The sequence below is a fragment of the Salvelinus sp. IW2-2015 genome, linkage group LG14 (genome assembly GCF_002910315.2).
Source record: "Salvelinus sp. IW2-2015 linkage group LG14, ASM291031v2, whole genome shotgun sequence".
Lineage (NCBI taxonomy): Eukaryota > Metazoa > Chordata > Actinopteri > Salmoniformes > Salmonidae > Salvelinus > Salvelinus sp. IW2-2015.
The window spans coordinates 39,022,588-39,035,718 of NC_036854.1; the positions used below are offsets into that span (position 1 = coordinate 39,022,588).

At 41.8% G+C, this 13,131-nt stretch overlaps 1 protein-coding gene across 1 annotated transcript in view; it reads right to left on the reverse strand.

Moving 5' to 3' along the window:
* Nucleotides 1-13,131, reverse strand: part of pde1ca (phosphodiesterase 1C, calmodulin-dependent a) — a 118,854-nt gene that overhangs the window by 41,330 nt on the left and 64,393 nt on the right. Inside the window, 3 exon segments of the mRNA XM_024000569.2 lie at nucleotides 2,271-2,337; nucleotides 3,935-4,117; nucleotides 6,213-6,326. Of these exon segments, the coding sequence (XP_023856337.2) occupies nucleotides 2,271-2,337; nucleotides 3,935-4,117; nucleotides 6,213-6,326 (364 nt within the window).

A 13,131-nucleotide genomic window follows, 5' to 3' on the forward strand; every position in this document is an offset into this window, starting at 1 on the left:
CGAGTGGAGAAACGAGAGACGAAGAGAGAGGAGGAAGAGAGAGAACGGACGAGAGACAGAGAGGACACGAAGAGAAAAAGAAGAGAGAGAGAGAGAGAGAGAGAGAGAGAGAGAGAGAGAGAGAGAGAGAGGGGAAGAGAGCGGGCTCAAAGATGACTAAGCCAAGTTGTCCAGTCTCCGTGTGAATCAACCAATGACAGGTCAGGACAGCAGGCTGAATACAGAAGGAACGGGGGTAAGCAGTCAACAGAGCTTTTCATTTCAACACTGTGTTATTTAGCGGTTTTAGAGTAGAATAAGAAGAAAATAGCTTTGTGAGATAGCTGGAAGAAATCTAATAACAGTCAAGCCAGCTAGTGAAGGATTCATAAGGTGAGGCATGATAATATCACATAATCMGTAAGGATTGTTGACAGCCAAGGGCGGCCTGGGTCAAGAGTTTGGTCCTGGCATTTTATCCACACCAGCCAACATCACTGCACGCACTTCCAAGTCTGTTAAAATAGGACTACAGATGTAATTGTATTTTATACCCATGTATTGATCCAACAGTAAATGTTATTTCCAAACAAGAAACGTTGCAGTTGTAGGCGCGGCACTCCATATCCCAAAGACATATCAAATATCTTGGGTGTAAAATACATAGTTGCTATTGAGCTGAATATTGAGTGTTGAGAAAAAAATGCCTACAGAAAGCTGAGACCCTCCTCTCTTCGGCAGGGACAAGGGGACGAAGCTCCCAAGCTGTGTTTGTCCCTCAATTGCATTTTGAAATGTTATATGGTCAGAACACATCTTTCTCTCGAGCGCATGGGAGGGCGCAGGCACAGGGGCAGGGCAGACACTTTCATTACAGGAATCATGAGGATAATGCACCAGATCATAGTTTTAGCCACCCAAAAAATAGGACGTTTTGAGTGAGGTGACAATGTAGAATTAGCTCTTTCTACGTTTATAGGCACCCATTCATTTTTTTTTTTACGATCCATGATCTAGACTGTCTGATGACAGAGTCTGAGCAGGTATTTTTGCTGATGCCGCATTTTACTTTGAAAGTGAGTTTGTGTGACCTCAGCTCACTCTTTTAGAGGGGGAGGGGGGGCCGGCCGTTGCCCACTGATTAGTATAACATAATTTTTGGGGGGATGGGTGTCAATTTCGACCAGCCCACCCAACAACAAAACAATTCCAGCCCATCTGGCATTTACCAGAATTGCCAGATGGCCAATCCCCCATGCTATCAGGACATTGGTCTAAACTGTACAGGGTTGGTCCAATACGTTTATGACACAGAGTCCTGGTTTTCATTCTACAGGCTTTTCCTGGTTTGGTATGGATTCTGACCTGTCAAGGTTTAGGTTAACGGTTGTTGTACAGTTTTGTATAGTTATGAAATAGAAACAGTGCATGTCATGAGACAGTTAAGTTCATCTTACTGATGGGGAAGGAACGGGGTATTGAACCCAAACCCCACGAGAGACCACATATGTCATAATTTGTGATGTGCATAAAACAAAACACACTATTGACCTCTAATTGACCTCTGTGCCTCTGAGCAACCGGTTAGGGTTACCCAGATGGTTAGGTGCTGTGTGTGTGTGTGTACGTGCAAGCATATGTGTGTGTGTGTCTGTGTGTGTGTGTGTGTGACGATAGCAGAGAAAGAGAGACATCTACTTTATCATCACACCAGATTAAACAGATCAAACAAAACTCTAATTCGGTCATCTCTCTCTGCAGATGAAGAGTCATTACGTCATGGGCATGAAAACATGGCACGCTACGCCAATATTACACAGCAATAACAACACGTTACATGAAAATCCCTTCTATAAGATCAGCAGTGTATTAATACCTTGTGTTCTTTTGCATGGGAATAGGTCCTGCTTTCAGTAACCGGGACACAAATGATTACTCATTACAAGACAGCCATTAGTAAAAATAGTAAAAATAAAAATAGTAAAAATACATTTTATTTTTGTTAAATGCTGCTTTTACCCCCATGTGTTCTGGCATCGGAGGAGAATGACTTGAAATGAAAGCATGCGGCCTGTATCTACTGTGATTCCTCACACATATCTATTCCGTCATATACTGTGTATGAAATAGGGTGAAGTTGTGAATGATGTAGGGTTTTATCTCGGTTGCCCTGGCCTGTTTGGCGTAACGCAGGCCTGACCCTCTCTCCCCTCCACCCCGTTGGACTATCTCAGACTTCCCCCTGCATTGTTGGCCTATCGCCGTCCTTGCCAGGCCGCGGTTCATAATACCTTGAGCACCGTGATCACGCTGGGCGGATAGCTTAATCCCACCATGTTGGACGTCCGGCGGTACATCCTGTCAGGGAGAGATAACACACACGCACACACACACACACACACAATGTTAGGACACCCAGAGAGCCAAGGACCACTGATTGGTGGAGGTGGACGTGAGGTGATGGCTCGTGGTATTAGCATTTCAAGGGTACAGGAAGGATGGTTCTGGGGGAAATACCTCACAACAGGGATGTGATGGGTGACCTTCCCAATGCTTATCATCTAGGCTGGGGTTTACCCTTCTACTGTGAAACTGATACATACTGTATGCTATCAAATACACCCACCCAGGGCTTGGGCAGAGATTGCTGGATGCTGGATGCAGACACTTTCATGTAGGGTTCTTTATGATAAGGGATTCTCTACAGGACAAAATTACTTTGATGGCTCCATTGACAGGAGGCCAAAATATGATACTCCCATCCATTAAAGGGATACATCAGGATGTTGACAACAAGGCCCTTAATCTACTTCCCCAGAGGCAGATGAACCCGTGGATACCATTTGTATGTCTCTGTGTCCAGTATGATGGAAGTTAGAAGTAGTTTCGTGAGCCAATTCTAACTAGCATTCGCGCAATGACTGGAAGTCTATGGGTAACTGCTAYCATGAGATAACCTTGGGACCCAGAAGCAAATCTTAAATGCAAGCTACTTGATTTGATTATGGGGGCTGTTATTGCTAACAATCTGTCAAGAGAGACTAACAGTGAGCTGAATGTGGGATATCCTAATTCATTATGAAATTCACCGACCATATACACTACAAAAGTATGTGGACACTCCTTCAAATCAGTGGATTTAGCTATTTCAGTCACACCTGTTGCTGACAGGTATATACAATCGAGCACACAGCCATACAATCTCCATAGACAAACATTGAGAGTAAAATGGCCTAACTGAAGAGCTCAGTGARTTTCAAGGTGGCACTGTCATAGGATGCCACCTTTCTAACAAGTCAGTTCGTTAAATTCCTGACCTGCTAGAGCTGCCCCGGTCAACTGTAAGTGCTGTTATTGTGAAGTGGAAACGTCTGGGAGTAATAAAGGTTCAGCCGTGAAGTGGTAGGCCACACAAGCTCACAGAACGGGATCGCCGAATGCTGAAATTCACTCAATATCAACAGTTTGGGGAAGGCCCTTTCCTGTTTTAGCATGACATTGCCCCCATGCACAAAGCGAGTTCCATACWGAAATGGTGTGTCGAGATCGGTGTGGAAGAACTTGACTAGCCTGCATAGAGCCCCGACCTCAACCCCATCGAACACCTTTGGGATGAATTGGAACACCGACTGCGAGACAGGCCTAATCGCCCAACATCAGTGCCCGATCTCACTAATGCTCTTGTGGCTGAATGGAAGCCGCTGCAGCAATGTTCCAACATCTAGTGGAAAGCCTTCCCAGAACAGTGGAGAATGTTATAGCAGCAAAGGGTGGACCAACTCCATATTATTGCCCATGATTTTGGAATGAGATGTTCCATCCTTTTGGCCATCTAGTGTATTTGTAGGATAATCGACCTCTTCACAAATACACTGAGAGTGTGTTACTGTCAGTGCTGATCTCCCATTTTAGTAAACATGCTACATGTTCGGAGGACATTGGATGACAAACTAACCTCTCAACAAATATCCCAGCCTGCACTGCGTGTACGATGCTGCGGAAGCGCGGTTTCTCTTCGGTCCGGCGCAGCATCAGACCCATCTGACGCGTGAAGGTGGAGGCCAGCCAATCACGCACCTCCGACGGCACGGAGTCCGACTGGATGTCACTGAGCTCATCCTCCGTGTCCACCAATCGCCTGCGGAGAGGGACGGACACACGCACACACACATATATGTGCAAATACATGCATGGACGCACAAGTATGCATTCATGCATGTACACACACACCACACACACACACACACACACACACACACACACACACACACACACACACACACACACACACACACACACACACACACACACACACACACACACACACACACACACACACACACACACACGCACTTGATACGTTTTTCATTAAAACCTAATTCTGCTCTCTTTCTCTCTAACAAATATGTGTAGACAGAGGAGGAGAGAGAGAGAGAGAAACCTTACTGAAAAACCATGTGATGATATTTCACATGAAGTTTCACATGTGGGTTTTCACGTGATCACATACAATTTCACATGTTAATGTCACGACTTCGACCGAGGCAGGCTCTCCTTCCTGTTCGGGTGGCGTTCGGCGGTCGTCGTCACCGGCCTATTAGCTGCCACTGATCCTTTTTCCCCCCTCCCTATGTGTTTATTGGGCGCACCTGTTTTGTATGAGGGTTAATTAGTTGGGCTTATTTAATCAGCCGGCATACACGTTTCTTTGTGCGGGATTGTTTGTATGTAAGTTGGTGTTGGTTTTGTGCTTCATGTTTCTGGACATTATTCATTCCCCACGTGTCTGGGGTAGTTTATTAGTGTACACCCAGTGTGTTAGTAGGGTGGCCTAGTTTGTCCGTGTTCATTAAAGAACATTTGTTTTGCAATTGCTGCTCCTGCGCCTTTTCCTTCACACTCCGACACCCAGGCCTTACAGTTAAATCATGTGAAGCAATGGTTTTGGAACACTTCACGTGATGATATTTCAAATAAAATTTCACATGGATATTTTTCACATAAAATAAAACATTCATTATGATGTCCCCGGAACGTCAAGTGGTCGCAGTGTTTTCAACTTACATATTCGACACATGATTACATTGTTTATGTTTATTTATACTGTAATTATTATTCAACATGTCCTCATCTGGGATTTMAACTTACAACCTCTTGGTTCATGGCATTTCGATCTTCCTGCTACGTCACCATGTCGGTGTCAATAACTAATTTCAACTGTATTCCAACACTTTGGTCAAAAATACAAATTGCTGAAATAAGTCAATGAAATCAATAATGAGAGAATAAACCGATTAACTGAAATAACAGTGCAGATGTCACTCTTTTGCTAAGTGCAGAGATGTATTATAGGTAATGAATCTGTAGGAGACTTCTGTAAATGAAAACTTTGTGGCGCATCAGAAAGATCAGCGTACCCCAAATCAGAGATGGTGAGTTTAAATCCCAGGTGGGATCATATTGAAAGGTCGGCACTAAGTGATCATGTCAAGTGTATTCATATTGATTAAAGATGTTTACACTATTTTAGCTGAACAGCGTACCACTTACCTTAAAACACCCATACTATTTAATTACTCCCCTTCCCAAAAAACACATGTGAAATGTTTCCCATGTGAAAATCTAATTTCATATGTGAAATCGCATTTTCACATCTTTTAAATTAGAGTTCACATGTTAACACCACCTTTCCGCATGTGAGGAGAATAACATTATCATTTAAAAATGATCATTTTCATATGTGAAAACCTAAATCTCACATGTGGAATTTAATTTTCATGTGAAAAACATTCACATGTGAAAATCTAACTTGAAGTTTTACATGTGAAAATGTTGTCAAATGTGTAGTTTCATGGTATCACTTGTTGAAAATGTGGGTCCTCATGTTGCCACATGTACTTCACATTAGATCATGTTTTCACGTGCTCAACGTTTTCATATCTGTAGTTTCATGGTATCACTTGTTGCTTTTACATATTGTCACGTTTTGACATTCATTTCATCTAAGATCACGTGTTACATTCATGTGGTTTTTCCATAAAGGAGAGAGAAAGAGCAGGAGCGTAAGAGAGAGATGGAGATAGAGAAAGAGAAGGAGAAAATAACATTCAATAGGACAGAACATTTTGAGAAATAACTCGGCTCACACAGAATATGTCAGATACTGTATGTAATGTGCATAGTGGTATTGACCAATCTACTGGACAGTTGTGCCAATGATAAGATATCCATACCGTGTCTCCTCAATGTACACAGACTCCAGGACTGAGGCTGCATACTCCAAGTTCTTCTTGAGGTCGACGACGGACGCCTCTCCTCGTTCCAACTGTTTCACCAAGCATCGCAACCTGGAGAAAGGCAACAAAAACACATCTCATGAGTTTTCATGCTTTTACAGTTGCAGGCACTAAAYGTTAGACTGTGCCACCGTACTGGCAGAACAATTGCCGTAATGCGTGTGTTTTTATGCATGTGCTACTAAGCGTGGCTTATTTTTCAGAATTAAGTGGACTTGTTACATCACACACTACCCTGAAAAAGAGCAATAGCATACATTAATTCCAATGTCCTGTGGCTGTATACCAAAACAACACATGCCATGATGACTACATAAAAAAACTGTTGTCCTGAAAGTAAAAAGGCATATGTGGATCACAATCCTATTTGGTTATGGTAAAGGTAGACAGAGATCTACATTTAGACAGTCACCTGGTGCACCTCCATGCCACACCCACCAATGGCACAGAGACAGCAGCTTCACTACTAGCCCTGTGCTAACTATGTTTGTAATATATTAACAAAACATGATTAAACAATGAATTAACGTGTTTGACACCTTACTGAGGGATGTGAAGGTTCGAGTAACTGGTAGATGAACAGAATGTTTGGTCAAGTTAAATAAATAAGGAAGGATGCCAGGTTAACTAAGGAGAGAGGAAGCTATTCAGCTGTGTATTCATGCATGCCACACTGTTGGCTGGACATGCAGTATGACACATACACACACGCAGATCTAACAGCCAATAGAGGCCTGCTAGCCAAAGCCCACTCTGCCAGAGTCTAAATCCCAGCAATCACAATCCCCTTAAAGAGCCAGTCCAGTCTGCCCTGATACAACAAGCCACAGCTGCTTTCAAATGGCACAAATGCCCAAGTCACAGTCCATTTGTACAGACATGTAGGTTTTGTAAAAGGAGAACTCAGGCTAGGATTCAATCCAACACAGATTAACACCCTGCACACAGCAATAGACTTTTAAAAGCAATTTCCCTGACATTCACGAGATCACGTTCACTGTAAATGCTGAGGATGTCAGTTCAAGCTGAAATCACCATTAACCATCAGCCACAGCATAAAGGTCTTTTTTTCAGCATTTAAAAAAAATCCTGGTCTCTTTCCAACAATTCCTAACCCTGGTGTGCTGGCTGAACTCTAAGCTATTTGATACACAAGTCAATAATATAGGGAAACTAAGGAGAATAGAGCAGAGATCTGCAGGGGTATTTCATGCTTTTTAAAAGAGAAAAATCCCATTTAATCAGAATGCCCAGCCAAGAACACTGAGGTCAGAGGATACTGATCACCTCATCAAAACAGCATCGTAACTATCATACGATTACACAGTTGGATGATTGACAGATTGTTGTTATGGTAACAGCGGTCTACACTGTCATCGCTACAATCCACAGGTCCTCTGAGATTATTTCTAGTCTTTCTCATCCTCTTGGACTACACAGGCTTGTGAACTGGCACACAGACAGGGGAAAACACTAGCAAGACACACATACACACGCTTACGCACACACATACACAAACACACACCAGCTGACATGAAAGAAAAAAATTGCCTGGATAAAGAAAAAGCTAAATTGGAACTACAAAGAGCAAACAGTGATAATGGTGCTGCAAACAAAGCCCAGTAAAAAGCAGCTCAGGTGTAAGGCAGAGAGCTGATTGGTATTTACAGCAGGAGCATCTGGGAAAGCAGTATGTGACACTATAATAACTCTTCCTAACTAGACTAAAGATTAGCTGCCGCTAATGACTCTCACCTCTACACACCTCTGCTTGATTATTGCACTGACTGTGTGTGTGTGTGCAAGTGTGTGTGTGTGTGTGTGTGTGTGTGTGTGTGTGTGTGTGTGTTGTTCTTGAATGCATGACGTTTGTGTATCTATTTCTTCATGCGAAATGTGATTGTGAATATGGGTGAGACTTTTTAAATGCATGCTGTACTGTCTGTGCAGTTTTTAGGTGTGTGTTTGTACTGTATGTGAGTGTGTGTGTACAGGCTAGTCTCATGGACTAGACGTAACATAGTAAATGTAAATCCGGGACATATAACGTGAATGTCTGGCAACCTAAAGGTTGTGTGTTCGAATCTCATCACAGACAACTTTAGCATTTTAGCACCTTCGCAACTACGTACTACTTTTTAGTTACTTTGCAACTACTTAGCATGTTAGCTAACCTTTCTACTAACCCTAATCCTAACCTCAACTCTAACCTTAACCCTAACGTTAGATTTAGCCGCCTAGCTAACGTTGGCCACAACAAATTGTAAATCGTAACATATCATAGCTATTGCAAATTCATAACATACCGCACAAATTACAATTCGTAATATATCATACCAGTTGTAGTTTGTAACATATCACATGAAAATTAATACATAGCATAGCAAACTTAACATAGTATACTAATTTGAGTGGCCCAGATGTTTCATCTGCCCCTGAGTCCAGGTTGGTGTGTATCTGTGCTTTGTTGACAGCTGGTCTGTTGACGTCGTCAATGTCACCTTCATAATAAGTATGACACAATGTCACAAGTGTAAGGGTTTATATGTCAGCTCTGGTGATGAAAGCAGAATTTGTGTTTGAGTGTACACGTTTAGGCTCTAATGTGTGAGTGCGAGTGCATCAGAGTGTAATTGTAGGTAAAAGTGTCTGTGTGTAAATGCATGACTAATATGTGAGCACATGAGCACAATGTGTGTTTTAAGTGTGTCTGTGTATGTCTGTGTGTGTTTGTTAGGGAGTGTGTGGGGCACACATGGGGACAGGTTTGACCCAATTCTTCCCACAGCTGCTTGGGCCACACAAGGTACAAACAGACGGGGGAGAGAGATGAAGGGTGAAATCACAAATGCTCTACTCCATGGATTTAACTGTGTGGTTATTCACTTCTCCTTCTGCCATTACAGGAGAAGAAACTAAGAGGAATATTTGAACCTAGAATTTCTAGTCATTACACTCCTATTTGATCTAGCGGTAGATAAGGTAGCTCTTGTGGCAGAATAATCCGTAAGGTCACAGTAATTTGGTATGATAAACCTTTTAGCAAATAAGGCACATATCTATCTATCATGGTTCCACCTGTCAGCAGAGGGCGGCAGAGACCGTTCTAGATACATTAACGACCCTCAGGTGTGTCCTATTTACTCAATATGATTTTCCCGCTAAAATAGGTGTGCTTTCTGTTGTCCTTTGCAGAAGCTTGAATTGTTTACTGTGTGTGGTTGTTAACTGAGTGAGTTTTCGAGACTTAGTGTTTGTTGTTTTTTCAAGTGTACTGTGATCCTGCGGCTATCGTTTCTTAGTAAGTATTATGTTAATCCTTAACCACTGATTCCTCGTCTGGTCTCTTCTTTGCACCTGGGTCCAACCTCACCACGTCACAATATCTTGATGAAAATACATTAATTGCCCCATTCACTGTTCTGTAGAAAAACACTGGGCCAAGTTCATAATAGGTTGACTGAACAACCTACTGTTAGAGAACCTGACTCCCAGACACAGTCGTTTGAATCCATTTTACCGCCGGAACACGGTGGAGATTGGAGATCATAGCAACAGAAACAACGACACCATAGACTCTCCAGTTCRTTCTTAGTAACATGAAACAGTCTCAGGTCTATCAAAGAACTCACACACACACACCTCGACAAAATGCTTTTCACTAGTCCTCATATTTATATACTCTTCTTTACCCTGGTGAAATAAGTCTACCGATTTTATAATTTTACCGTTAATAAAATTCACCCACACAAAGGAAAAAGAACATGGTGTTTTAATGATGATATTGAAATCAGCCAAGCGTCAAAAACCTGCCTTTCCCTCTCTATCTCCCAGAGGATTCCCGTCTGCTCTCTAGCAGACAAACACATAATCAATGAGTCATGTCAATGTCATCCCATTAAATGATTACAGTTTACCAGAAGCCTCTCTGATTGGGAAAGATAAGAGGGAAAATTAGATGGAAAAGGCAACAGGCGATAACTACAGAAGAACCTGCAACTGAACAATAACATGCCCTTTCAATAGTGAGAAGGGTTATCATGTGAATATGAATTCATCCTATATTATTGTACCTCATCACTAGTCATAGACACCTGTTCTGGGTACTGTGGATGTGTTTCAAATGGCACTCTATTCCTTTCAGCCAGATCACCCGTGATCCAAGGTGATAGTCGACGTTCATCCGGGTCCGCAGGACGTTGTGAGATGCCTTCAAAACCGGCCACTATGGGCATCTGTGAGCGCTATTACCATCAAGTAGGGTTGCGGCTTGCTAGGGAGTTGTGGATGGGCTCAGAGGGTTGTTTTAATTTTTGTTCCGTAAACCGCAAGCTCTGGCTCCGAGGATTGTGTGTTCAATCCCAGTGCTAGGCAGTCATTTTTATTTGGATTGTTTTAACCCTATCCCAAACCTTAACCCTTACCTTAACCTTCAGAATGAATGCCTAAAACTTATTGTTTTAACCCTATCCCAAACCTTAACCCTTACCTGAACCATTCAGAATGAATGCCTAAACTTATTGTTTTAACCCTATCCTAAACCTTAACCATTCAGAATGAATGCCTACACTTATTGTTTTAACCCTATCCTAAACCTTAACCCTTACCTTAACCATTCAGAATGAATGCCTAAACTTAACCGTAGAAATTGTAAGTTTATAACCCTAGCGGAGGGGAACTGACCTTCCACAGAGTTGCATTATTTTTCAAAGATGCATAGAGCCCTGAGTTGATTATCCCTTTTAAAATGCTCTAGAATGCCCTTCAAGCCAATCAGATACGAGTATTCAAAAATGCCATGGTATTAGACAAGGTAAAGAATGGGCCACATGTCATTCCGAGCTTAAATAGTATGCCTCAACCCATTTTCTCTGCAAAATGCTTTGATGGTCAACAGAGCTGATCATGGACTTTTGGATCTCAGACAAATGGAATTTCTATTGTTTTGTAAATAATTACAGAATACAGTTCACTGATACACTTATTCACAATAATTAGTAAAGCCTGAGTCACCTTCGAAGCTTAGACATAAGGGAATGTACATGAAAACAGTATACAATAAGTATACTGGAAAATGTATTGGTGCCTCTGCATTAGCATTATAAATGACAATATCTTCTGAATTGTATGTATTAATCAGACATTTATTTGACCAGACATTTACTATAGGCAAGCATTGATCAACATGAACACACTCTGAAATAAGAGACCTCATTTGACATAAAAAAATTCATATTAGATCCATAAGCCTAATACAGGTACCACAGCGGGCAGGACCCATTGAGGAGACAAATCCAGATAGGRTTCCTCCTTGTCAGGCCTCTAACACTGAGCAGATAGGGGTCCTGGACAGCTCGCACAGCTTCCCCAAATACGGCGCTGGATCCAGGAGCCCGCCTACGTAGCCTGTAATATTTGTGAAAAAGTACATTTTTGTTAAATGGGTAGTGAATTTAATTTCCTTTTATTTACTCTTCTGTTACGATACTATCAATTCAATGATGAAGTGATCTATTCATTCTACAATGTGTTTTCGGATGTTTCTGAGGTACTCAATTTGAAATATGCTGTACTTGGTTGTGCATTTTTTTGTGTGTGACTGAAATGCTCGACTGATGCAATAAATAGCAATGTTGGGTCTGTCTTCACAGTCTTCACAGCATATCCCCCATCCTTTGCCTTGGGAAAGCTGATTTTGTATCACAGCATTCCTGTTGCGGTGGTTGCCTGGGAAGCTGTGCAGACAGAATAGACGTTGAATTTTCTAATTATAGCTTGGTCTATCATTACAGCTTGGTGTAATGAGGTGGAAAGTGAAATAATAATATTTACGTTGGCAGTTCTAAGACTCAATGTAGGGGGCTTAGGGATGAAAGAACAAAAACCGTATAGTGACTATCAAGTGTGTTACAGAAAATATACCATTCACCAGTCAAAGCAGCCATAGCCACAGTTGCATTATCTAACGTTAGCCTCCCAATCCCGCCAAAATGTTACCTAGGTTATGCTCAGCGCTTGCAAGATCTAATGTCAAGTATGATACAAGGTTAGCTTCCTGGCAAGACCCATCAAATGTTCTCCTCAATTGATAAAGCAACTTCGCTCGAAATGTGCGCGGCACACGCTTGACATGATCATAGTTTTCAGTGCAGCCTGTCCACCCGAAATGAAAAGCAGCCACTGCTGTCAGGATGTCTTCATCTTTCGGAAAATAGTGTAAGGTTAATTTTACACTATGGCATCCAGTCAGAACACAGTGTGCTTTTTCCGGCATGCTGGTAAGTAGCTTGCTAGCTAACATTCACACCACAGACGAAAGGTTACCGGTATCTTTGGTCATACGTTCTGCTTGAGCTAGCTGTTAGTAGCTAGCTTACTGTTTGTAAACAAAGCCAAAGCAAGGCATAGACGCACATGTGATGACAGTTTTAAGGTGGTACATATTTAAATTAGTTAAGATGATATGACACTACCATTGGTGTATTACATTTCTGGCTTTATGTGACGTTGCATAAAGCCGGAAGCAAATCCTTGGTAATGCCTGCCTCCTGAATCCAAGTGTTTGACAAAGGGGGAGGGGACAAATAACGTTATGATTAAACTTGATCAATGTATCAGGTACAGTCATTGTTCATACTTGGGCACCCTACTTTGAACTAGTTTCATGCAAATATCATCCAGTTTGATGAAAAATACGATTTTCATTGTTCGGGACCTTTAAGATTGATTTTCCATTTAGATTTATATGTCAAACATTTGAAATACATGGAGGGAATCAAAATATATCTGAAAGACTTGTGTTAATTACGGCTACTCTTTTATGTTCAGGCCCACTTTCAAAACACATACACACACA